At 56.2% G+C, this 25,654-nt stretch overlaps 1 protein-coding gene across 1 annotated transcript in view; it reads right to left on the bottom strand.

The window, feature by feature from the left end:
- Positions 1-413: 413 nt before the first annotated feature.
- LOC311204673 (hydrocephalus-inducing protein homolog) overlaps positions 414-25,654 on the bottom strand; it is a gene marked incomplete at both ends in the record, with an annotated part of 64,825 nt that continues 39,584 nt past the window's right edge. Inside the window, 34 exons of the mRNA XM_084281066.1 lie at positions 414-632; positions 1,002-1,144; positions 1,823-2,083; positions 2,664-2,769; positions 3,476-3,668; positions 4,405-4,556; positions 5,140-5,375; positions 5,695-5,899; positions 6,448-6,562; positions 6,795-7,015; positions 7,294-7,462; positions 7,950-8,049; positions 9,110-9,209; positions 10,034-10,232; positions 10,570-10,742; positions 10,848-11,007; positions 11,835-11,954; positions 12,204-12,386; positions 12,524-12,714; positions 13,134-13,340; positions 13,767-14,348; positions 15,063-15,183; positions 16,031-16,172; positions 16,618-16,801; positions 17,062-17,157; positions 18,155-18,288; positions 19,076-19,243; positions 19,781-19,951; positions 21,150-21,318; positions 21,584-21,823; positions 23,513-23,662; positions 24,057-24,248; positions 24,365-24,492; positions 25,296-25,432. Of these exons, the coding sequence (XP_084137192.1) occupies positions 414-632; positions 1,002-1,144; positions 1,823-2,083; positions 2,664-2,769; positions 3,476-3,668; positions 4,405-4,556; positions 5,140-5,375; positions 5,695-5,899; positions 6,448-6,562; positions 6,795-7,015; positions 7,294-7,462; positions 7,950-8,049; positions 9,110-9,209; positions 10,034-10,232; positions 10,570-10,742; positions 10,848-11,007; positions 11,835-11,954; positions 12,204-12,386; positions 12,524-12,714; positions 13,134-13,340; positions 13,767-14,348; positions 15,063-15,183; positions 16,031-16,172; positions 16,618-16,801; positions 17,062-17,157; positions 18,155-18,288; positions 19,076-19,243; positions 19,781-19,951; positions 21,150-21,318; positions 21,584-21,823; positions 23,513-23,662; positions 24,057-24,248; positions 24,365-24,492; positions 25,296-25,432 (6,067 nt within the window). The remainder of the gene's footprint in view (positions 633-1,001; positions 1,145-1,822; positions 2,084-2,663; positions 2,770-3,475; positions 3,669-4,404; positions 4,557-5,139; positions 5,376-5,694; positions 5,900-6,447; positions 6,563-6,794; positions 7,016-7,293; positions 7,463-7,949; positions 8,050-9,109; positions 9,210-10,033; positions 10,233-10,569; positions 10,743-10,847; positions 11,008-11,834; positions 11,955-12,203; positions 12,387-12,523; positions 12,715-13,133; positions 13,341-13,766; positions 14,349-15,062; positions 15,184-16,030; positions 16,173-16,617; positions 16,802-17,061; positions 17,158-18,154; positions 18,289-19,075; positions 19,244-19,780; positions 19,952-21,149; positions 21,319-21,583; positions 21,824-23,512; positions 23,663-24,056; positions 24,249-24,364; positions 24,493-25,295; positions 25,433-25,654) is intronic.

The following is a 25,654-nucleotide window of genomic DNA, read 5'->3' as shown; positions in this document are numbered from 1 at the left end:
GTTGGCAACAATGAGAGCAAAAGGAGGAGCTTCTGGAGATGACACTTCTCTGGACTCCCGCACAATGGCCACACAGTGCCTCCATAACAAGAGAGCCCCACGACACAGAGACCACAGCCAACACCTCTGGTGTCAGCGCAGAGCTCAGAGCTCACCCACACCCAGCGCTAGTGCTGCTCCCCACGTCTCACACGAGCCGGAGAGCACGGCGTTTACCTCCTCCTTGGGGAAAAGGAGAGATGTAACCACCATAACGTATCGGGTGTGACCTCCCTCGGCTCCTGGTCAACCTCACGGACGGATTAAACATCAGGAGGAGGCGGGAGTCCCTTGGCCAGCGGAGACGTCGCTCTGGCACCGTCAGCAGCTCTCGTTACACAAGCATTTGTTACTGTTGCATTTGTGCTGCTTACCTTCTTCTTGAGAGGCCACGTGGCTCCTGGGGCCTCCGTGGCATCCACCCACTTGATGGTGCGCAGGTGGTCGTCCCAGTCAGGAACGTGATCCGGCGGCAGCTGGAAGGTGATGCTCGCCACCGTGCACTTCACAGGGTGCTTTCTGAAGGCAACGGCCACGTCCGATTTCAAGGTGACTGTGATGTCCTTAGAGCAGCCGGCATGGAGGTGTCCCACCTAGGAAGAACCAGAGAGAAGATCCAACTCCAATCCCCAGCCAGAGCAGCACAGCCAGTGAAGGGAGCAATGTGGTGAGCAGCCGTGCCAGGAATCTCCATCTTCCTGCGCTTCTCTCTGAGGGTTGATAAAGCCCAGGAGATGCCACCTCCCGTAACACGGAGCCTTTGCTGCAGGACTGAGAGCCCGGCCCCAGCAAAGCCAGGGATGAGGGATGGCAACTCCTGCATGGAGCAAAGCTCCCACGCGGAGCCATTTGGGATTGCTCCTACATGGCACCGACGTGGGTTCCAGCTGATAGGGGGGAGCTCCCAGGAACATGTGGGGCAGGGCCGTGCAGTGGGGAAAGGCAGAGCCACCCCAGCTCACCTTGGGGGAGAAGTGAAAGGGGGGTTCCGCCAGCCACTCAAAGCGCATCGCCTCCCCCTTGCTGCGGTTGGTGATGGTGAAGGTCACGGGGTAGGGGGTCCCGATGTGACACTCCCCGAACTGGATGTGATCCACTCTGACAGCTGTTAGGAATGAGAGGAAGGGATCTCAATGTGTGGTGAGGTCCATCCACCCCTCTTACACACACAGACACATGTGTCCAGCCCCTCTCCTTGCCCCAAGCCTTCCTCTGTCTGGGAGATGCCGTTCCCCACCCTACCACTCCCACAAATCATAGAATCATAGAATGGTCTGGGTTGGAAGGGACCCCAAGGATCACAGAGCTCCAACCCCCCCTGCCACAGGCAGGGACACCAACCTCCAGGCCTGGAGCTACACAACGTTGCCCGGGGCCCCATCCAACCTGCCCTTGAACACTTCCAGGGATGGGGCATCCACCACCTCCCTGGGCACGCCCACAGAACCCCGTGTCCAGCGGGCGACAGCACAGACCTCATTATATAGAGGCCACAAATTATCACACGTGGTCCTCCTCACCTCCACAGCACCCCACAGGCCGGCAGACCCCCTTTTCAGGATACTCAGCCGAACGCTGGTATCTCTGACCCTCCCTTGCCAGCCCACAAGCTCCTCCCCAGACAGAGGATGTCCCTTTGCCTTCCCAAGCGTGGCTGCTCTGCAGGCTATGAAAGGCAGCAGGATCTGTGTGCTAAGCCCACAGCACCCCTGCCCTGGCACAGGGTGAGCAGCACCATGCTTCCCTGTTCCTTGCTCTGGCTTGGCAGCCTCTCCTCTCTTACCCTCAATCACATCTTCCTCCAGATCATCTTTAGTGTCTTCCTCCTTGCTGTCTGCCACTAGTCCATGGATGTTATCTAGCGTGAAGTCATCCTCGTAGCCTTCACCCACCAGCTCAATGTCGGTCTCTTCATAAGGGTTGTCCACCACAGACATGTGGATCTTTGCTTCCACACGTTGGGCCAGCTTGGGTTTGAAGAGCACATCAAACTCTGCTATTTCCTTGTGATGCAGGACCAGGGAAGCGGTGTGGGGCTTCCTCTCTACACAGTGATGGAAGCCAGAGAAAAGTCATACAGCTCCACAGAGAAAACCTTTCCATGGGGTCTGAGATGCTTAAGAGGGTGAATCCAGCTGCCTCTAAGCACCGGTTCTCCCATCAGTGGTTCCAGACCCTCTTGCTACATTCATACCACCATGCACACTGCTCCTTAATTATCTTAACCTCAGGTGAACACCCATCTCTCTCTCAGACTGCACCCAGCCAGCCCCTGCCATAGTAAAGCTGAGTTATGCAGTGGGTTTGGCTTCTGCTGGCTGGCTGCAGGCTCGAGGGCTGCCTCTGGTCAGGGTGGTAACTCCCCACTCATAGCAAAGACCTTCACACAGTCCATTCAAGTGCTGACAGCGCCCCAAAACTCAACCCACCATGTCCAGAAGAACAGAAGAACTTCTTACAATTTGCTAGGAGGAAACCTTGCAAAGAGTCCATGTGTAAAACTGGGGGTACAGAGAGCCCCAGGAGCCAAACTATCAACATCTGCCTGTGCTGGGCCAAGCCAAGAGCTGGACAGACATTTTTCCCGTGCAGACGGCCACACTTCACCGAATTTACAAATTTACCTTCTCCATGAGAGTCCCGCACGCCCGCAGCTTGGTAGATGCACTGTGTGGTGGGCTTGGCTTTCAAGGAGAAAACTCCTTCTTTGTCCAAGAGGTCTATCATCAGCTGAGGGAAAGGAACACAGAGCATGACCACACTGGTGTGGGTACAGGGCTTTCCAGCAGATCAACGCTGTCCTGCTGCTGGCTCAGCCCACTTCAAACACAGCTCAGTGCAAAGCTTCAGTACAATTGGAAACCCCAAAAGGGTTCGGAGGTGTCAGCACACCAAACAGGACAGGAAATACTACAAGTAAGGAGCAGGGTGTAATTAAACTGTAAGGAGGAACTCTTTCCCGGTAAGGGAGCCCTGGGACAGGCTGTCCAGAGAGTCTCCTTTTCTGGACACATTCAAAGTCCACCTGGATGCGTTCCTGTGGGATTTACTCTGGGTGACTCTGCTCTGGCAGCGGGTGGGACTAGATGAGCTCCTAATGCTCTGGGATTCTGTGAAACTACAACCAAATTTAATTACAAGGCAGTGAAATGCCATCAAATGAATCTGCCGTGACCATGGCTATAGCATGTTCCATGGAGAACCAAAGCCTGAGAAGAGAGATGGGGAAATTCCAATTCTTGTGCTGCACGTAACTGCAAAGGACAGACCGGCCAGAAAGCCCCATCTCCAGGAGGAACACCCTTCCTGGGAAGCACGAGGGGGTCACTGTCCTGCGACAAAGGGGCACTGAGCACAAGGGAAGGGTTTCCTTTGGCGTTTGCTGGGACCTCTCCTTGGTGGGATGAGACCAGAGCATTCCCGAGCAGGCCCTCACCTGCACGGGGACGGTGCCATCGTTACGAAGGACAAGAGGGAGTTTTTCTAAGTCACCCAGCAACAGCTTCTTGAAGAGGAGCAGGGGGTTCCCTCTCCTGTTGTGAAGGACCGGGCGCAGGACTGTCACCCGAGGCAGATTCCCATCTCCGCTGATCTCAAAGGTCAGGCTCTGTGCTTTAGCTGCCGCAGGGCTGCAGGGGAGACAGAGGAGGCATCATGATGCTTGGTACCAACCCCTTTCCCACTTCCCTGGCTGCTGCTCCCATACCCCAGGACACAGGTTCCACCTCATCCCAGTACGATAAGAGCCACTCATGAGAGCAATCTGCTCTCGAGAGCTGAAGCCCTCTGGAATAAGAGCAGTCGTTCCCCTCCATGGAATCAGGCGGTACAGCGGGTAAATAACAAGGACACAGACAAGGCACAGCAGCTCCCTGGCTGCGGTGACATGACAGACACACAAAAGGCACCCGAGTAGTATCAAAGCAAGAAGGGAGGAGTAAATAATGTGTCAGGAAAGGATATTGCCAAGGCCACAAGAGCAGGAATTGCTCATCAGGGCAGAAAGCTGAGTTAGCGTGTCCCACCTCAAGCAGCCCAAGGGCTGGAGAAGAGCAGGTCGGAGCCCCAGCACAAACACAGCCAGCACAGACCTCAACGTACCCCCAGGGAATCACAAGGGTTCTTCTTATGTTAACATAAACAAGGAGGCTCTATCTTGTCATTAGGGACCTGATGATCTCTTGAGGTCCTTTCCATACCCTACAATTCTGTGATTCTGTTACTGCTTCTTGTGTGGTCTAAAGCTAAGGACTCAAACCTGCGGCTACCAAACGACTCTGGGTTACTGGAGTTAGGTCTACGTGCTCCCAGAGGGGAGGCAGCTGTCAGAAAAGGTCACCTCTAAGATCCCCCGAGGTGAATTACCTTGCCTGGGCATCGAGGGAAGCCTCAAAAGCACACTGGTAGTTCTGCATGGTTTGTGGAGTGAAGGTCACCGTAGCAAAGATGTGGGAGCAGCTGGGAACACTCATCCGGACAGGATCCACCTTGAATATGTTGCTCACGTAGCTGTCAAGCTTGGAGGAACCCACAGAGTGGTGTTAGGAGGAAACACCCTTCAAGGCAATGCAGCCTTACTCATCGATACATCATGGGGAACAGTCCCAGACAGGCCCCTCACTCTCCAGGGGTGACTCCAGAGCGGTGCCGACCTTGCCCAGGGAGCTGCTGTAAAGCCCAGGAGGACAAAAGCTTGTTCTGAGCACCGAGCGGCCAGCCCAGCACATGTGGGAGGTGGGACTGTGTGGGAAACCCTCCAAATGATCTAGAACTGGCTCTTAAAGAGAAGGAAAAGACCAGGGAGCCTGAGGAAGTGATGTGCTGAAGCCCTGGCACATCAGCCCAGCAGAAGAGCCCCCCTCCCTGGCCCCGAGTGTGACCCCAAGAGATACTGAGAAGGGTTCAAGTCTCTCACCAAAGAGCCAGAGGGGTGAATCAAAACCTCGCTTGAGACAGACTGAACTCAACCCAACTGTCAACCTGCGTCTCTGCCGTGTACTGCCACCTGCCCAGAGCCAGGCCAGTCTGGGCAAGAAGCTGCGATGCATCTGGAGGCCACCACACAGAAGAGAGACAGTCCCCGAGGCTCCTTGTTCTTACCTTTCCAGGGATGGGTTTGATGGAGAAGACCACATCACAGGGGACTTTGCCCACGTTGCGGATCTTGAAGCGAGCTGTGGCCCGGTGCCCAACCAGGACGTTGGTGAAGATGAATTTGTTCTCATCTCTGATGAACACACCCTTGTCTTCCATTTTCTGGAGGACGTGGCAGAGGTAGATGCTGCTGCAGATTCGGTGCTCCTCAAAGATGGACTCTATGTCATCAACCACAAATGCTACAAGAAGATCAAAGGGAGGGTGAGGCCGGAGAAGCCTTCCCGCTGAATTTATCTGGACCCTGCTGGCCACTCAGAAGCTGCCCAGGTCACCGCAAAACCCAGCTGGGTTGGGTGTGAGGATTGAGCTTGGTCACCCCCAGTCTTAAAGGACATTGCTTTCCCTTCATCCTTCCATGCATCCCTCCCAAGCTCTCTGCAACGGCTGACTGGAGAACTGGAACCTCTGGGGGCTTTAAGGGGGAAATTTAGGGTCAGGGTGTGTGTCCCAGGAGTAAGTCTGGGTGCCGATGGCAGGGAAGCTGGGGGTGGGGCGTACCTGGGAGGCAGGACTCGGCAAACAGGGAGTAGGGGATGCCGGAGGGATGGTCCTTGGGGTCTCTGTTGTTGATATTGATGGACAGGCTCTCCTTGCACGTCCCTAGCAGCTTGGCATAGCAATCCACTGTGATCATCTGCTGGCCCCCAGGAGGGATGGAGCCAAAGCCAGGGTACACCGTGAACATGCCCACAGTGAGGTGAGTCTGCAGAGAGAGTCCCGGCAGAGGCTGATGTCCAACAGCCATACCAGCAGCAAGGACCATGCTGCTGCTCCCCAGCCTCCCGCTGGCTCTGACCCCCAATCCCAGGGCAGGGACAACACCACAGCCCGCAGGGAGCCCCAGGCTGACACGAACATGCTGGGAGGAGGGGGAGGCTTGTCTCAAGCGGCACAAAGAGAGGAGCTTGGGTGTAAAGGGCAAAGGTGGGAGCTGAGCTCCTTCAGCCTCAGAAGGTCATCTCCAATCAACAGATGGGGAGTTCAAACAGGGATGTTGGGCCTCTGGGGTTTTCCCAGATGTATTTTGGCTTGTGGCTACCAAACAGCAGACCTGCTCCTCTCTCATCACCCCACAACTCCAGCTCTGAGCCAGAGCACCCTCAGCAGGACCAAGCAGCTCCTGCCTCTGCTCTGGCTGGGAGATGATGGAGCCTTGAGCTGCCAGGCACACGCAAGACCACGTCACCTCCCATGGTAATGAGACCCCAGCCCAGGCTCCAGCAGCACGTGTCAGGGAGCGGAGCCACCCACCTGTGTGAGGGGGTTGGTGTTCTTCCACAGCAAGAGCCTGTTCTGCTGAGATGTAGCAGATGTTTTCCTCCCGTTTATGTTCTTGGGAGGGCGGACAGATTTTGGGAGTTGTGAACTGAGAGGAGAAAGCAGAAAACATCCATCATGCTGAGCTCCCCTTGCCTTTCTCCAAGGCCAAAGCCAGCCTCCCTCCCCATGGAGGATAGTCCTCCTGCTCCCAGAAAGCTGCCCGCACCACCTTCTGCTGCAGCTGATGGACAGATCAGCTTTATCCCCCTACACACGGGGATACTGAGGCATTTTTCACACGCCGGTGATGCAGATGGACAAGAACCCAGGTTCTTCACCTTTTCCTTTGCACTGCATCCTGCTCTGGTCTGGAGATGTGGAATTTGAAGTCGAGGTCACCTTTGTTCTCCAGCATGAAGGTGCAGGTTTTCCTGGTGCCACTTGTCACGGCACCAAAGTTGAGCGAGGCGGGGTAGATGCTGTAGTGGCTGAACACGGATTTCGCCAACACCCTCACTGGGATGATGGTGATGGTCCTGCCGCCTTCAGGCTCAAACACCTGCAGCCGGAGGAGGAGTTGGTAAGCACAGTGGCAGCCAGGCTCTACCTCCGCACCAGGTCCTGCCACCAGCCATCAGCTCACCCTCCCTGTTCAAACACCTCCTCCTGAGACAGGTTTTCAGCTCCGCTTAGGAAGCATCACAAATGGCTTCTGAAAAACCTTCTTGCACACGTATGAGAGAAGATTCCCTGACTGACCTTCCTGACAGAAGACACATGTCCCACTTGCACTCCTGAGACACAGTGTGTTGACACTTCCAAGTCCAGGCGGCTCACCTTGCAGAGCAGGATGGGCTTGTCCTCAATATTCAGCTCCATCTTGGGGTGGAAGAGCAACTGGACTTGCACAGGGTCCGCAGAGGCAGCCAGCACGCCCTTCTGTGGCTGGACAGTGAAGTGAGATGCCAAGTCGGCTGTGTTGGTATCTGTGGTTTCCAGGCTGAAACTGGGATGGGAAGAGAAGGAACGGAGAACTCATCAGTTCAAGTGTCGGTGCCACCAGCACAGACAGGACTTCACATAAGAGGGTAAGAATAAACCAGCAAGAACAAAGAAGAGACCAATAAACCAGACAGAACCCAGCTCTGCTTGGGGAGCGCCAGACCCTGAGTTCAGCCAGGAGGGCTCCAAATACTATCACTCCCTCCTCTGGAGAGGCTCCTAAAGAGAAATGAGCTGACCCTCAAAGAAGGAAAACGAAGCTGGGCAGCGAGCGGCTGAAATGTGAGGGTGTCTCCTTCTGCTGGGGCGTGAAGGACTGCTGGGGATGGCTGGACTCTCCATCTCAGACTGAGGAGGCCAGACGTTGTATTTACCCAAAGCACGAGATAGCCAAGCGTGGGAAGAGGTTCTAGCCCCTGGTGGGAGGCTCTGACAGAGGGACCCAGGCTGGGAGGAGGATGGTGCCACCACCTACTGACAGAGGGACCCACCTGTACCCAATGTCGTACTTCCCCTTGTTCTTCAGGGTCAGCACTCGCTTCTCCTCATCCATGACTCTGAGGGTCTCGAAAACCACGCTGCCGTTTACACCTGCGGAGCGGGGTAAGAAACTATCAGCGAGCTGACCCACACTTCAGCTCTGAGGTGGCACAAAACCCTGCTCAGCACGGCTCCCTTCCCAGCAGCTTTCTCCAGCTCCTTTTGCTGCCCCGTTCCTTACTCGGAGAGTATCTGCAGCTGGGGAGCTCAGCTTCTGTGCTTCCAAGCACGGATCAAAGAGCTCGTGTGCCATGCTGAGCCTTGGGGCATTGCTAACCTCTGTCCACATCACTGGTGTTTCAAACCAACCCTGCCCATGGTGTTACATGCTTCGAATCACAGAATCACAGGGTTGGAAGAGACCTTTAAGATCATCGAGTCCAACCCTTCCTGTCCTGTGCTAACACATATCTCTAAGCATCTCATCTACCCATTTGTTAAAAACACCCAGGGGTGGTGACTCCACCCCCTCCCTGGGCAGCCTGTTCCAGGCCCTGACAACTCTTTCAGTGAAGAACTTTTTCCTAACATCTGATCTGACCCTGCCCTGATGCAGCTCGAGGCCATTTCCCCTCATCCTGTCACCCATCGCTTGGGTGAAGAGACCAACCCCCACCTCTCTACACCCTCCTGTCAAGGTCAGTGTAGGCGGTGATAAGGTCTCCCCTCAGCCTCCTCTTCTCCAGGCTGAACCTCAGCTCCCAGCTCCCTCAGCCGATCCTCAGGTTTACTCTCCAGCCCCTTCTCCAGCCCCGTTGCCCTTCTCTGGACAAGCTTCAGGACCTCCATGTCCTTCTTGGCGTGAGGGGCCCAAACCTGAACCCAGCCCTCAAAGTGCAGCCTCACTGACACCGAGCACAAGGGCACAATCCCTGCCCTGGACCTGCTGGCCACACTGGGTCTGACACAAGCCAGGATGCCGTTGGCCTTCCTGGCCAAAGTTCCTCCAAAGCTGAAGTTTGGAGGCAAGAGACTCAAGGCCGTCTCAGCCTCAGCCCATGCAGGGCATGTGCTTTAATGACCCGTGCCACGCCTGCACACTATCCCATCTTGTCTTCTTGGGTTGCCTGTCTCTGAGGAGAGGCACTTGGGTTTGGGGGCATCCACTGACCTTTAGAGATGTTGATGGTCAGAGCAACGTCTTGGGCCTCCGCGCAGATCTGGATGTTCTCAATCTGAACAATTCCCAGGATGTTTTCTGCATCTGAGACCTGAGCCAAGAGGGAACAAACACTGATTCAAACGTGCTCCTAAACCCTTTTGGGAAATGATATACGAATCCCGGTCTCTGACAGCTGCTGCCACCACAGCCTGCCCTGCTTGACAAGTCTCTGCAGGTCCTCAAGCTCTCCTAACGCGTTCACCAACCGGGCTGACCCAGCGGGATTCTGCTGCGATATGAAACCCTGTCCGTCAGCCCAGCTCCACGCTCTGGCAGAAGCCGCTCCAGCACCCGGGGAGGCACAAGAGGTGTGGAGGTGTCCCAGGGCAGGTGGCATCAACAACCAACCTGCTCCTCCTGAACCACCCAGCACCCTCACTGAAATGCAGCCCCTAAACCATGGAGAACACAACCCCAGGGCAAGAGTTCAGTGCTCTACGTGAAGAGCCCCGGCCAGACTCCAAGATGGGTGCAGGGAGCACACGGACACCCGGACAATGGAGCATTCAACCACGTGCAGCGGCACAGCGGTTGTCACACGGGCTCAGGATATGGCCTCAGCACCCAGGCGTAAGCCCTGCACCAGCTGATCATCTGGGATGACGTGGATGCTAAGGCATGCAGCCCGGGTTCCGGGGAACCCCAGCTGGAGGCAGCAGATGTCGGGCTGGTAGCACCCCTATGTCCATCAGGCACATCTCCTCCTGCCTCCACAACATACTCGCCCGAGAAAGCTCAGCTACTATCGCCCCCTTCCAGGGGCAGCCAGCACGGCACCTCACGACGCCTCAACCCTTCTGCCCTCTCCTCAGGGTACCCCGCGAGCATTCCCCATCCCTGGGCTGGTCCCTCTGCCCGGCTCTACGCCTTCACCTCCAGTCGGATCGTCTTCTTTATGTTGAGTGTTGTCGTGGCCTTTAAATACAGATGGACTTCTGACTTTGCACGGGGCTCGACAGTGCCCTTGTCTTGGGACACGGAGAAGTCTGTGCCGAGGTTTTCCAGCCCACTGAGCTGCCAGTTCATGGGAAGAGGGGTGCTGTTCTGCAGCACCAGGGTCCTGTGTTCCCTTCTGCAGAGACAGGAAGACACTCAGCTCAGTGGTTGTGCTAACCACGTACCATTTAGCTGTGGCTTCAGTGGCAGAAGCCTGAGAAGTGAGGTCCTGGGGGCGTGAAGCTGGGCGCTACAAGCGTCTCCATGAGGTGGAGCTGTTGGACTATTCAGAACCAGCAAACAAGCTGGAAATCACAGCATGGTTTAGATTGCAAAGGGCCTTAAAGATCAACGTGCCTATGGCATGGTGTTGCTGGGGGGCTACAGCACTTGTGGTGTTACAGGATACCAATCACAGCAAGGAATGCTGAGCTGGTGACTGGGAGCTGCTGGGAAAAAGAGCCATGACTGACCTGTGCAGAAGAATCTTCCTGAAGTTGACCTGCTTGGGGCTGACCCCCAGCTCCACCTGCACCCCCTGGCAGCAGAGGTGGAAAACCACAGGCTCTGGGTTCCCCTGGATGCAGCAGATGAGGTTGTCTTCCATGAGGCCAGATGAAGTGGGGTACGCCCAAATGCTCAGCTCCTAACCCCATCCCCACAAAGAGAACCACAGGAGAGCGTTGGGTGAGCAGGAGGAACGGCTCTGGGGCTCTTCCACCAGCACTCGCCCTGCCTGCCTGTCTCCTACCTGCTTCTCGTTGGGTTTCAGCTTCATGCTGCTGGGCTCCAAGAGGAACGTGTTGCCATTGATGTCGTGCTCAAAGGAGAAATGCACCTCTGCTTCCAGGGGGGTGACATTGAGGATGGTTAACTTCTCGCAGTTGCCTGGACGGTGCAATGTCTTGTACCTGGGTGCACAAAAGAGGAAGAGGCTTCAGAGGAGATGCCGGAACCATCACCTGCCCCAGACATGGAGGAAAGCACCATGTCCAAGCTGAGAGGCGGGCTAAGGATCACTTTCAGGGGCACGCTATGTCCTCCATCCATCCTTGCGTTACTTTGATGTCTGCACCGTACCCGATGCCTCCAGCCTCCAGCCCAGAGGCAACCTAAGGGTGGCCACTACGTTAGAGCCAGAAACATGCCAGCAGCGACACCAACAGCTTTGTTTGGCTGACTTGATCCAGGGTGAGGATCAGGAAAACGTCATTCCCATTTTTATTGCTCTACGGGATCCCCCCAGCGCACACACTGGGCAGGTCAAATCAAACCCTCCCTGAGAGCAGATTAACCAGTGGGTCACAAAGCCACCGGCAGAAGGACCACCCATGCGGTTGACCCACTGAGATAAAAGTTGGCACTTTTTTAACGTGCTGAAGATGAGATGTGGAGAGTGGAAGGGGGGCAAGTCACTATCGAACTGGATGCAGCATGTGGGGGTTGGAAGATCATCTCCATCTCTCCAAGACTCACATGCCTGTTATCTGCTCAAGGTCACAAGTGTGGGGCCCTCAAGCCCTGCGTATCTCCCAGATCTCCACCTGGGTCTATCCTGAACCATGCCACTGGCTGAGGTACACAAGGCCCTGGAGATCCCATCCCATCCCATCGCATCCCATCCCATCCCATCCCATCCCATCCCATCCCATCCCATCCCATCCCATCCCATCCCATCCCATCCCATCCCATCCCATCCCATCCCATCCCATCCCATCTTGGGGTGAGGAGCACGTACCAGTCTCTTGACTTCCCACACAACAGTGGTCCAAAGTGGAATACACCTGTATCCATGACATACTGCTTGAAGATGATTTCGTCATCCGCCTTACTATTCCTCCAATGAGGAAACACCACCCTGGGGAGAGAAAAATGTGCAATGAGGAGCTGAGAGATGCTCTGAGCAGAAAACCTGGTCAGGAAGCCATAACCCTTACTAGTGGCTGAGGTACCAGTACTGGTTCCCAGTGCCAAGCATGGGAATTGACACTGGGCTGTTCAGCCACCATGTTCTGCTCAAGCCAGAAGGTCCCAGGGGTACAAGGGACAGCCACGACTCCACGTTTAGGGGGAGGCAGTGTGGGAGGTTCCCAGGGGCCAGCCTTACCGTGGGTCCTGGCTGATGGTGGGATACAGGCAGGTGCCCCTGCAGTGCAGCTGGAACAGATGGTTGGTCCCCAGCACCCCAAAATGCAGCGTCTGATCAAACTGGCCCAGCTCCGTGGAGGTGAAGAGGATCTTCAGTTTCACCTCGCCATGGGCAGGCACTATCCACCGGCAGCTGCTCAGCCTGGCAATTAGAGAGGCAATTAGAGCTTGCTAATGACAAGGACGGGGGTGGTCGTAGACCTGCCATCCCGTGGAGGGACCGGCAACTTGGCAAGATGGCAATGAAGCAGAGGGATCACCTCGTCCCTCACAGCTCACCTGGCTGGTCTGTCTGGGGTCGGGACGATGTCCATGCTGCTCTGGCACACCTCGGGGGTATGTGCAGGCGTTGTCGTGGCCGATCCCTGGAGATGTTTCCTGCTGCGCCCAAGGCTCCGCTTCTCCCGGCTGCCTGAGCCTTTCTCCTTTTTTGACTGGGCTCTGGTGGGGGTGAGCTGCTCCTCTGGTGTCTTCTCACCAAGGGGAGAGAGAAAACAGGGTGAGAGAGAGAGAGAGAGAGAGAGAGAGAGATGTGAGCCCCCAAGACATCTCCACCCTGGAGAGACAAGCCTGTGGCTTGTTAACAACCAGGAGAGACCAGCATCTACTAGATTCATGTGTGCTGGGCACTTGGGTCTCCCTTCCTGGGCTTTGTTCTGCTCTCCTCGCCCAGGACCCTCTCCTCAAGCGAAGTTGAGGGCTTTAGGTGCTTTCTTTCCCCTCTTGCCTAGTTCTCCCCATCCTATTTCTCCAGTAGAGCCGTCTCTCTTGGACAGACAGAAGGGACAGACGCAGTGCCCCGACCTGTCTTCACCGCCTTTCCACAGTGACCCTTCTCCATCCCGCCTGCCCCACCACGTGCCACCCAGCTCGGTCCCCTCCCCAGCACCTTCACTGTGGGCAAGGCGAGGACATCCACGGGAGTTTTGGTCTTTCCTTCCTCCACAGTGGTGTCTTCTGGCACAACAAAGGTGAAGTGCTTGAGGTCGTCGTCTGCTGCAGGGACCAGTCGCTTTCCCGGGTAGTGGATGACAGAGTAAAATACGGTGGGAGGAATGGGAGGCCCTGAGGGACCCACGCCTAGTTCATCCAGGATCTAAAGTGTAAGAGAAAACCCTGTTTGTAGTCCTGTCACCTTCATCCTCACGCTCCTTCCCTACAGCGCTGCCAACAGTGATGGGGGTTTATGCCCAGCGAGGTAGGCTCCAGAGCAGTGCTGGGACCTAGAGAGAAACCTCTCCTCCAAGTGACTCAGATGAAGGGAACAATGGCCATGAACTGTCCTACCCTGGGACCGTTTCTAGTGATTCCCAAGCTGGGAACCTCTCTGAACTGACAGGATGCCTCAACACACTCTTTCCACCCATCTGAGGGATGCTGAGGACCTTCCCCAGCCACGTGACCACTGTGGAGCAGCATCAGTGGCCTGGACAAGGTTCTGTGCTGTTGTCACCGGATGGGACACAACGCACCGTGGCCTGGACCATGGCAGGCTCAGCATTGGAGCCTCATAGGGCTTTACCTGCTCTGCCACTGGCAGCTTGCCACTCTCCAGGATCTTTTTAGCGCCATGTTCTGGGCTCAGCACCTGGATGTCCAAGCAGGGCACCCCAACACCCTGGCTTCTGGCAGATCCTTCTGCGCTTTCCTCTTCTGGCTGAGATAATTTGGCATTCTCGAGAGACTTCAGAGTTCCCAGCCGCTCCTTCTCTCTCTTCTTCTGGACCTTGGAGCTGGATAAACGGTGGTGCTGGTCTCTGGACTGCTCTGCCTCCTCTTGGCTTGGAGGGGACTGCAGGGTACCCTGAACCCTGTCCCAGAATGCCAAAGTGCGTGCAACATCTTTCCACAGCGCCTCATAGATCTTAAACCTCAGGGCCAAGTTCTTCTCGCTGTCACTCAAGGTCTCACTTTCAGACTGCCCCAGTTCCGTGGCCGAGGACTGCACGACCACTGCTTGGCCTTCGTCCCTCAAGGAACTCTTGCTCTGCTGTTTCTTCCCTCTCTTGTCACTTGCAACAGGGTCTGGCTGCTCCTTTGTAGATCCCTTCATGATGGACCCCTGGTTGCCATCTGACACGTTGCTAGTGGACTTGTTCGTGTTCTGGGCAGGAGGAGCAGAAACAAAGTAGCGAGCGGTTCAAAGGGCTGACTCAAAGGCTGGAGGAATGTGATCACCTTTAAAACAGCCTCATCCGAGCCCCGTGCTGGGTGCTCCACAAATCCCACTTCCCAATGGCGCTGGTTCCCACTTTAGCTCAACTGAAACCAAATTCTCCAGTGTTTGAGGAGCCCAGAAAACAAGCCAAGAATGGGAACAGCTTCCCAACCCAAAGAGGGAACTGCAGGCACCTCCGTACTCCTGTGCTGTCCTCCGGGCTTGCTTCCAGCATGCTGGGAATCCCCAGGGCTGGCTGACTCTTTGGGAAGCCTGGTTGCTAATGAACACCTAAGGCCCAGCAGTACCTCCTGCCAGATGCCACACCCCTGACGGATCACAGCTCAGGGCTGTAAGTCACGTGCAGAGGGGGAGAAACGCTGGATTACAACTTCCCAGCACTGCCCAGTGACCGTATGGAGTTACGTGAAGCTGCCATCCCAGCAGAGCAGCTCCACCCAACAAGTCCATGGGAAACCCTCCCCGGTGAAGCAGCAGCCTGCTCAAACACAGGCTGCTGTCTCCCAGCGCGGCCCCACATGTTGCCCGCAGCCAGGTTCTCGCCCCCACGTGCAGCTCCTGGCTTCTCAGGGAACAGTGCAGCTCCATGGGCAGGTCCTCGGGGTTTTATCATCCCTCTGTATAAACACAACCACCCACCTGCCTCACTCCAGGCTGGCCTTTCTTCCCACGCGTTTTCTTCTTCAGCTCTTCCTCCCTCAAGCGTTCCAGCTCCTGCCGGTGCTTCTCCTCCAGCTCTCGAGCCAGCTGCTCCATTTTCCTTCAGAAAACAGAGAACATCCCCAGGAGTCACCACCAGCAACCCGGGCTCGCTGCAATCCCACGTGGTCCTGCACTTTGCTCATTGACCCTGAGGCCAAGTAGAACCCTTAGATCATCTCCATGGATTTCTCTCAACCTGGGGAGGCTGGGAGCATCCAAAGTGAGGCGAGCTGGGAGGGGACCTTTGGGGCCAGCTGAATCTAAGCCTTGCTCTCAGAAGATATCAGTCGTGCAGCTTCTCTGGTGAGGTCCACCCGGACGCCTCCAGCACGCTGCCCAAGAAGACCGACCCACCATGTCTCCCTGCACCAACTTCCCAGTGCAAACCAGCTCACAAATCACCAACACCCACTTATCCCTGCACCAGTTCTTGGCTCCCCCAGCCCCCCTTCCCAGGCACAGTCTGCTCCTTCATTATCAGGAAGGAAAGGCTGTGGTAACCCCCCTTCTGCAAAACAGGCTCTGAACAAACAGATTCCCTGCCAGAACACACAACAACCATGGGAAACTCGTGCTGTCCATCCTGGGAGTCACAATTCAAAGCATCCCTGCTGACCTCCCATGGAAACAAACTCTCAGCTGGGGCTGAGCCACATGCCTGCTTTCAGCAGGTCCCTCTCCCAGCTGCACACACATCCCATGAGCTGGATCAGAGCCGCTCCCCGGCTCACCCACTGACGGGGTGCCTAGGAGACACCCAGTTTTACGGTCAGCGTCACCCCAGGACATCAGTGTAGCAAGGGCAACAGGCACGCTGGGCATTTGCTGTGCAACCCCTCTGAGCTCAACCAAGATCTCTGGAGCAGGGAGTGACACTGGGAGTGACCTGTGGAGGGCATACAGACCTCTTCTTCTTCTCGCGCTTGACTTGTTGTGTATAGTTATCAAACTGCGCTTTCTCCTCCTCAGTAAGGGCCTCATACTTTTCCTCATCCATCTCCCTGTGCCATTCTTCCTCCTTCTTGGCAGCTTCTTCCAAGTCCCGCTCTTCAGCATAGAGCAGAGGAGAAACCATTAGTGACTGCAAGCAGAACTGCTGGCCGGGATGGGCAGCGAGGATTCACAGCTCTGCCTCAACCCAGCCCATCAGGACATGCTGGGAAGCCCTTTTTCTTGCTCCAAAAAATCCCCCCAAATTCTCAGCAAGCTCCCGTGCCACGCCTGGCTCACGTGTGCCAGCATCACGGACCACCAGTCACTAGCCAGATACTGAACCACAGCAGCTGCATTTGTGCCCAAGCTTTCAGACCGATGCCGGCCTTGCAGCCCCAGTTCTTATTTGAAGGAACCAGGAGCCCAGTCCTGGCTTTATGGAGGCAGGAGGACTAACAAAAACATTTTGCATCAGCACTGCTGGTGACCCCAGTACGTACGAGTAAGGCTGAGGGCTTGAGGAAGAGGATGGGAAAGGTATAGAGATGCAAAGTCTCACCTTCCTGCTCCTTTGCGGCTGCCTTCCTGGCTTTCCAAGAGTCGCTGTTCTGGTACAGGTCCACAAAGTAGATATGAGGCCGATTTTGGATGGCCTTCAGGAGGCACAGGAGAGCAGACACCGTGTTGTGTGCAAAGGGTGTCTCCAGCCCATCAAACACCACTCCCTGGAAGCAGTCGCTCAACTGGGAATGAAGGCAAAAAGGCCAAGTGAGCCGTGGCACGCGTTGGGCACCCAGGTCACCCATGCACCAAGGGACACCAGACATCACCGCCCCCAGCGCGTTGGCTCCAGTCTTCCCCCACACTCTGCCAACTTATGGCATCCATGAGGATCCCTGCGTGCAGCCCTGGACCCCTCCAAGAGCAGATGCAGGTCTCCTCCTTTCCGAATCGTACCTCGCTGCCCATCCCTGCAAAGCAGGACCTATCAGTTGCCACCTACCTGCAGCCTCTCAGAGAGGATGGCCACCAGCACGTCCTCGGGCAGCACGCAGCTCAGAAAGCCCACCTCTCCCTCTGTGCTGGTGCTCAGCCACCGCTGCGGAGGAACGCAGGGAGTGGGAGACGTGAGCAGAGAACTGGAGAGGCCCTGCAATGTTCAACATAACAAGAAAAATTAGTCTCTTGGGAAACACCCAAACCGTTCCTTGGAGCTGGAGCTTCTCACCAGCAGATTAGAATCATAGGATGGTCTGGGTTGGAAGGGATCCCAAGGATCACAGAGCTCCAACCCCCTGCCACAGGCAGGGACACCAACCTCCAGGCCTGGAGCTACACAAGGTTGCCCAGGGCCCCATCCAACCTGGCCTTGAACACCCCCAGGGATGGGGCACCCAGCCCCTCTCTGGGCAGCCCCTTCCAGCCCCTCACCACTCTCTCTGGAAAGAACTTCCCCCAATATCTCATCTAACCCTTCCCTCCTCCAGCTTCACTCCATCCCCCTTGTCCTGCCAGTGGCTGCCCTTTTAAAAAGTTGATTCCCCTCCTGCTTCTCTGCTCCCTTCAGGGGCAGGAAGGCTGCAATGAGGTCCCCCCGCAGCCTTCTCTTCTCCAGGCTGAACAAGCCCAGCTCCCTCAGCCTCTCTCCTTAGGGGAGGTGCTCTAACCCTCTGATCACCTTCATGGCCTCCTCTGAACCCTCTCCAACAGTCCCACATCTTCCTTGTACTGGGGAAAGAAAATTGCTGGCCAGCAGCTCCAAGGGACAACCACCTAGGGAGGGCCCATTCCTTGGCTAGCAGCCCCCCAAGCCTGCAAGCCCCCCTGCACAGCACCCCACAGCCACATCAGCCAGCACTGCACTCCAGGGGTTTCGTTCCCATCCCGGGCCATGCCCACTGGCTCTCTGCACTCTGCACCCTCACACCAGCCTCAGGATGACACGGAGCCTCTGCTCTTCTCTCCTCTCCTCAGAGGGAACGGAAAGGGCCGAGACATTAACCACTCTGATCGTGCTTTACCTGGCAGCCTGAAGGATCCCTTCCACGTGGTTTCTGGCCGTGGGATGTGTGGCTGTCCGACCTCCTCTTGCCTACCGTGATGTTCTGACGGCTCTGGGAGCTGATGGAGGGCAGGCTGGCTTTGTCCCTGAAGCTGGACTGGCTCATATTCAGGCTGCGTTTGGGATCGGGGCTGAACTGTTGGCTGGGGGACACATCCATGTGTGGCCCTGCGGAGGGGACAGACAGCTTCCTTATGGATCAAGCCAAGGATTTCACCTCCAGGACCACCATTTCCATAACTTGCACCCATCCTGCTGTCTCATGCCCTGGCTGCAGGCGCCCATCCCTGCTCGAGCTAAGCCCTCGGTGTGGGATAACTCCAGGCCCCTCTTCCCTCCCCCAGCTCCTGACCAGATGCAGAATTTCCTCAGACTTTTGGGGCACCAACTGCCCAATAAAGTTCCCTAAACCTCTCCAACCTCACGTGGAGAACGACACAACAGGCACGAGCCATCACGCGTAGGAAAAGCTCTGGAGAGAAGAGCTCATCTGCAGCATCCCTCTCATCTCAAACTCCCCTGGAGGGTTGTTCTTCCCTTCCTCTCATATTTGTGAAGCCACGCTCAGAAGTCAAGTTGGCCAGAGCTTAATGAGCTGCTTCAGAGGGCTTTTTCCTCGTTAGAGCAGTGGTTCTGCCTGATGGCTGTGAGGAGCAAGCTGGATTCGGTTTGAGGAGATCTAAAAAGCCCTCTGAGAAAGAGACGGGTGTGCTCCACCGAGGGACGTGTGCTGAGACGCCTGGGGGCAGTAGAACGCCCCTGCCCCAGCCCTTCAAACAGCCATTTTTATACTTTTAAATAGCCAGAGATGCTTTAGGAAATAGTTTTGCATTTCTACATGTGGCACCCGCGGCCCCTAAGAGACCTCAGAGCCACCAAACCTCTCCAGAGGAAGAGGTGGATGGTCATCACGGCCGGTTTCTGAAGCTGCTCTGGGTTCAGCGTTTCTCCTTACCGGCCTCCTCCATCTCCCTCTGCTCGATGGCAGCCCTGATGCACAGCTCCCGGGCCCGGAGCGCTGCCCAGCTGCTCCCCTCTGAGATGGCTTCTCTCACCACCGCGTCGATGGACAAGCAGGCGGCACCGTAATATTTGGACAAGGCGACCGCCGCCGATGTCTTTCCTTGAGAGAGAGCAAGAGGAAGTGAGCGTCACCAAGCTGCCCTGTGAAGTTTTTCAGGGACAGGGTCTGGAAAGCCCCCAGGCAGGATCTCAAAGCCTCAGGGGCAGTCTGAAAGCAAGTGTCCCTTTTGGGGAAACCACGAGTGAGGCAGCTTGGTTAGAAGGGTTGTTCTCCAGTCTCTTGGGGTGGCCCCAACCCTGGGCCAAGCACATTAATTTGAGCCCCGTGCCCCCACTCAGATCGTTTCCCAGCCTGCGTTGGTCAGTGTTGTCTCAGGCAACATCTGGGCACGGTTCGGGGTTGAATATGGGCTGGGGTCTGCTCCCACAAGGCAGCATGGACACGAGGTAACACGCTCCCAACGTGTGTCCACACAAGATGAGCCGCACCACTTGCGCCAGCCAGGCAAAGACCTGGGACCGTTCCACGTGCCAGCAGAGCTCTGACCCACCTTGCTTCACTTCAACTGGTCAACCAAGCTCTGCTGGGACGTGTCTCTCCCGCTTCCCCCATCCTTGCGGCCAGCAGCTCACATACCTGTCAGGGGTGCCCCGTGGACGATGACGACGATCCCTCTGCGGTTTTGGGCCGCGCGCCCTTCTGGGGAGGTATCGATGCCAAGGTGACGGGCAATGGCCCTAGAGACAGGGCTGTCATCCAGCTCTCCCATGGGGTCCTTGCTGGCAGGGGTGCCGTGCTGATGCTCTGCTGGGCAGAACCAGGTACCAAAGTCAGCTGCCTCCATACTTGGGATCCTGATCATCCTCCCCACCCCTCGGCATCCTGGCAGAGGACACTCTGCCAAAACCGAGGTCTTCAACACAAACTGCCAACATGATTCTATGACAGCAAGTGTGCTAAACAGCATCATCCTGATCCCAGCAGCTCCTGGGAGAAGAGGTGGGGAAAGAAAACCTCCCTGGACTCTCCCTTGGCCCTGCCCCTGGTTCTACTGGCTGAAGAACCCACCCCTGTCCTACCCGCTATGGTAGAGGGACACAAGGGGACAGAATCACAAGGTTGGAAAAGACCTTTGAGATCATCCAGTCCTACCGTACCCATCCTCTACTAACCTGTACCCCTGAGCACCTCATCTACCCATCTGTTAAACACACCCAGGGGCAGTGACTCCCCCCTCCTTGGGCAGCCTGTGCCAGTGCCCGACAGCCCTTTGGGGAAGGATCTTTCCCTAATGTCTGATCTGACCCTGCCCTGGTGCAGCTCAAGCCAATTCCCCCTTATCCCGTCACCCATCACTTGTGTCAAGAGAACAACCCCCACCTCTCGGCACCCTCCTGTCAGATCAGTGTAGGTGGTGAGAAGGTCTCCCCTCAGCCTCCTCTTCTCCAGGCTGAACACCCCCGCCTCCCTCAGACGCTCCTCAGAAGGTTTGCTCTCCAGCCCCTTCCCCAGCCCCATTGCCCTTCTCTGCACTCACTCCAGGACCTCCATGTCCTTCTTGGAGTGAGGGGCCCAAAGCTGAACCCAGCACTCGAGGTGCGGCCTCACCAACGCTGAGCACAGGGGAACAATCCCTGCCCTGGACCTGCTGGCCACACTGGGTCTGACACAAGCCAGGATGCTGCTGGCCTTCTCGGCCACTCTGGCACGCTGCCGGCTCACGTGCCGTCGGCACTCACCCAGCACCCCCAAGGCCTTCTCTGCCAGCAGCTCTCCAGCCACTGCTTCCCCTGGCAGGAGCTCGCTTTGGCTGCACTTGGGACTGGTGGAGGATGTGTGTTACAAGCCACAGACTTTCAGCCTTGCAGTTCCTCCACCAAACTGGAGAACAAGCAGTTGCTACAACCATGGGCTTTCCATGGAGAAGGCAGTGGGGATGGAGAGCTGAGGGTAGGTGGGCAGGACTCCCTGCTGCATCCACACTTGGGCCAACCCAAACCCTCACCGTTGTCCTGGCTTGCTTGTTCCTCACTCTTGGATTTTTCAGCCTCATCCTGCAGCCATCTCTGGTCCTCATAGTACTCCAGCACCTCTGGAGGCAGCTTCTCACCGGGGGCACGCGGTGGCAGCAATAAGGTGTTGCGGCAATCGTAGTCTTTCAGCATCCGCAGGACCTGTGGGCGCCGGGAAAAGAAACCATACACAGGAGGTGTTTCTTGACCTCCATCACACCAAGAGCCAACCTATCTTCTCCCTCATTCCTTCCTCCCAACACCACACCAAGTCCCTCCGCAGCCCTCCAGCAGAGCTGGCTAAATCCAAAATGCCACCAGGCTTTGTCCTGGACACTGCTTCCATCTCCCCTGCACAAACCTGGGAATGCTGGAGCACCGCCAAACTATGTGAACGTGCCCATGGGGACCAGAGCTTCCCTCTCACCTGCTCCTCCATAAGGTACTGCTGGTCGAACTCCAATGAGTAAAACTCGATGGGGAAGTCACATGGGTTCTTCACCACCACCATCTCCCCCACTCCAGGACTGAATGGCAGCAACGGTCCCATCTCCAGTACTGGGGGGCTGAATTCCAGCCGTGGCTCCAGCCCACGCCCCGACACCTGCAGCTGGAGGTGCTGGGTGCTCTGGCAGATGTTAATCTTCAGCTCGCTTCTGTAGGACTTCTGAAAACAGAGAGGTGCAGAAAGGTTCTCCACAAAGTCCCAGGGGACAGAGCCTCAGAGTCATCCCTTGCCCCAAGGTCTGGGATGTCACTAGTACCGCTGGGGGAACGGGAAGTGGCTATTGATGTGCAGCAGGGGCTTGGGGCCCTGGCACGCTGGCTCCAAGGAACCGGGATGGTTCCTGGCGTTGGGTGGAACCGGGTATCCCATGGATTTAAATGGACTGATGGGGGTTTCAGCAGCGCTTGTAAAGGTCCCTATGGGTGGGCTCAGGGGCTGCTTCTCCTCCTCCTTCAGGGTTACACTGCCCGGGCAGTCCTGGCACTGCCACCGCAGGCAAACAATCCGCTCTGTATCGCTCCATCAGAGGGGCGAGGAGCTCCCGACCGCTCGCAACCAGGGGTGTCATCTCCACTCGGCCTTTGGCCAGCAACTGGACTGGAAGCCAGAGCTCTCGTGTCCATAAGCCACCAGTTTCCAAGTCAAAGTGGCCACGTTCAAACCGCCTTTGGGAACGCTCCACCATTGAAGCGGATTCCCAGTTTGCCTGGAATGTGCCGGCACTGCAGGGACCACGGGCGGCGAACCACGACAGGCGACAGCCCCGCTAAGCCCGGGAAGGGGCCTGGGCTGGGGCTGCTTGCTGGTACCGGTGATTCAGTGACATGGAATAATGCTGAGGGGATGGATATAGGTATAGTTTAACAGACAATTAATTAATAAAATGTAAATATAAGGAGAGTTTGCATGTTTTGAGGACAGATTTGTTTGGGATTCCAGTAGAATGTGGCTGTAGCTGTGGGAGCTGGTTCATGAGAGCAGCTACAAAATTTACCCCAACAGTGGAACAGCCTTGAAGATAAAGAAGTGAAGGTGGGGGAGTCATTAATAATGAGACCAATGACTATAGAAGAGCTAGAGTAGATCTTGTTTTCAGCTAAAGGGTTCCTAACTTGTTTGGGCAGGGATGGGGTTTTGAGGCTATGGAGAAAACTGCAAAGAGCATGGGCTGAGAGGAAGACATCCAGCCTTCATCCCTGACGCCCACCAGAAGGCCCCCTGAGTGTCACTGAGCATGGTCTATCTGGGAGGGATTAATGTAAAGTACTTCCTGGAGGTAATTTGCATACCCCTGCCTTATCTTAGAAACTCTAATGAATATGTATGTGTTAATCTGTATCAGTAGGAGAGATGTGGCTTTAACCAGCGCACACAACCGGAGCAGCGATGCCTGGTGTGCCCAGCGCTGCGATAAATGGTGTCTGCTTCATCAGCACCAAGGCTGGGGAGTTCTGATCCCGGCTTTTCATGGCTTCACCAGCAGTGGGATTAGCTGAGATCAGCCCTTGCAGGGTTCATCCCCCATGAGCGCACTGGGGTTCTCCCCATGCCTGCAAACAGGCCCCCGTGGAGAGGGAATGAGGGGAGACGGGTGGGTTTTGCCCACCCATACACTGAGAAGGAGCCACACCGCAATGCCCTGATGCTCTCCATGCACGGTCCCCTGTAGGGATGTCAAAGCACCTCTCCAAGGAGGGGACCGGGGGGGGGGGGGGGGGAAACTGAGGCACGGTGGGTATGGGGCTTGCAGAAAGCTCCATGTGGAGGCAGACCTCATCTCCCCCTCCCCACACTGGCCTCCCATTGCCACATGGCCTTGCACCTGGGCGTGACGCCCACCCATCTCACCTCTTCCGTGGGTGTAAACCTGACTCGCACGTTGTAGCGCTGTCCCGGAGTCAGGGTCCCAGCCGAGGGCAGCACCTCGAAGACACAGCGCTGCTTCTTCCTCTGCCGAAGCAGCTTTTGTTTAACGTATAGTGGCAAATACTTGTCCACCTGGGCACAGGAAGGAACCTTGTGAGGTCTCTTTGGTCTGTGAGGACAGACCCTCAAGTTCCCACAGTGCTCTGAGACACCGTCACGGCGCCAAGAGCACCCACATCCAGACCAGATGTGGCCACTACAGCCTAGAACTGGAGGGAAAACTTGTGGGCAGGGCAGGCAGACGGGCAGGCACCGTCCTTGGAGGAGGACGAATGGGTGAAGGGGGCAGAGAAGCGAAGCATCAGCTGCTCAACAAGTCCAGGTGAACCAGCCTTGCTCCATACCCTCCAATCTCCCTCCCACGAGCTGTCCCCATGCAGTGAGGCACCCACAGTGGCAGAAAAGGCACGAGAGGCACAGAAAACCCAACCGAGAAGTTACGTGTCACACATCGTCCCTGCCTCACCTTCACAACGGGCTCATTCACAGTGATGGACCATTTACAGGGGACCTGGAGTTGGTTGTGGAGCTGGATGGTTTCCTCCTGACACTGTCCACACTGGACAGCAGCAAACTCCAGTCTGTCCCTGGAGATGCAGAGGGATGGCACAGCCACACTGGCACAGAGGCGGATGGGAAATGTGGGGCCTTCTTCTGCCTAGTGAGGGACAGAGCATCCAGCTGAAGGTCCAGGCAACATCTGCTGCTGCCCCCAACCTGACAGCTGCCTCAAAAGGCCGTGCTGGCACAGGGAGGTGAGGAAGGATACAGTACCTTGATGGGCAGGACAACATTCACTTCTCCCACCGGCAGGTTGGCACTCTGTGGGTCAAAGCGCACTTCAAACGTCTCTGTCTCGCAGAAGGGCAGGTTGTTCACGCGGCCCAGGTCCACACTAAAACCTTGAATGGGTGAAAATAAAGCAGCTGAGATACACCAGCAACGTGAACAAGTACGTTCAGACCGTATGGGTGTCCACAGGACTGTCAGGCAGAAGGACCCTTTGTGTCTCCAGAGAAGACTGCCACTCCTTCTCTCTTGTCACCGCTCAAACAGAAAGGAATTTCACAGCCTGAATTCAAGACCCGCAGGGTAAAACAGAAACCCATCAGCTGAGGAGCACCAGCAATTCCTTCACCAGGCTCCCAGGAAGGATGCGCAGACCTCTCCAAAGAAGTTCCAGGGAAGATTTCCCTGTGCCGTAGTGCTGCTTGGAAGACAATTTAGAGGAGACACCTGACCACCCTTCAGACGCAGCAAGTCACCATCTGATGGTCCTCAAGGACCTGTTTTGAAAGCCTGTTTTGACCACACAGGCTGTTGTCTCAATAGAGGCTAAAGCAGCACTGTGTCATTACAAACTCTAAACAAAGCGCTTCCAAACCACCAAGGGTCTTGTCTGCTCCCAACACAAGCTCATGGAGCACACAAAGACACTCAGGAGATGCTCCTGGTAGCCAAGAGCAGAAGATGCTGAGAGGTCACCATGGTGATCAGCCCACAGAGCCCCCGCAATGAAGCGTCAGGACAGCCCAGGTGGCTGGACACTGCGGGCCAGGAGAGTTCTGGCTGCAGAGCACCGAGCAGGGGGGGAAGGAAGAGAAAACGATGCAAAAGAGCACTCAAAACCCTTCCCCGTGGCCCCAGCATATCTGTCAGAGACAGGTCCTTCAAGCCCACAGGAAGTCCCTCCAGCATGGGTTACCAGTGCCACACAGAGCCCGTCCGTCGGCGCAGAAGGACGCGGGGAGCTGCCCGGGGTTGGTGATCTTCACGACGTGTGTGTGGATGTCACCAAGAATGACGTGGCCGAAGTCCAGGACGTACTCGGGCAGCTCCACTCTGGAAGGAGAAGCAAGGAGAGTCCTTAAGGTGGAGGAGGATGCAAACAAAGCGGGTGCTTCTGTAGTCACTGCTGGAGAAACTCCAGCCCATGAAGCCCAAGGTCTTATCTTCTGCTAAGAAGACTTTGGTATGTCACAGGGCACCCAGGTCCAAGGTTTTATCAGCTACTAACAGGTTCTTAGAATAAAATGAGTTTAAAACAGACACTGGGCACAACTC

The sequence above is a fragment of the Gallinula chloropus genome (genome assembly GCF_964237585.1).
Source record: "Gallinula chloropus genome assembly, contig: HAP1_SCAFFOLD_280, whole genome shotgun sequence".
Lineage (NCBI taxonomy): Eukaryota > Metazoa > Chordata > Aves > Gruiformes > Rallidae > Gallinula > Gallinula chloropus.
This window is presented reverse-complemented; position numbering and strand designations above follow the sequence as displayed.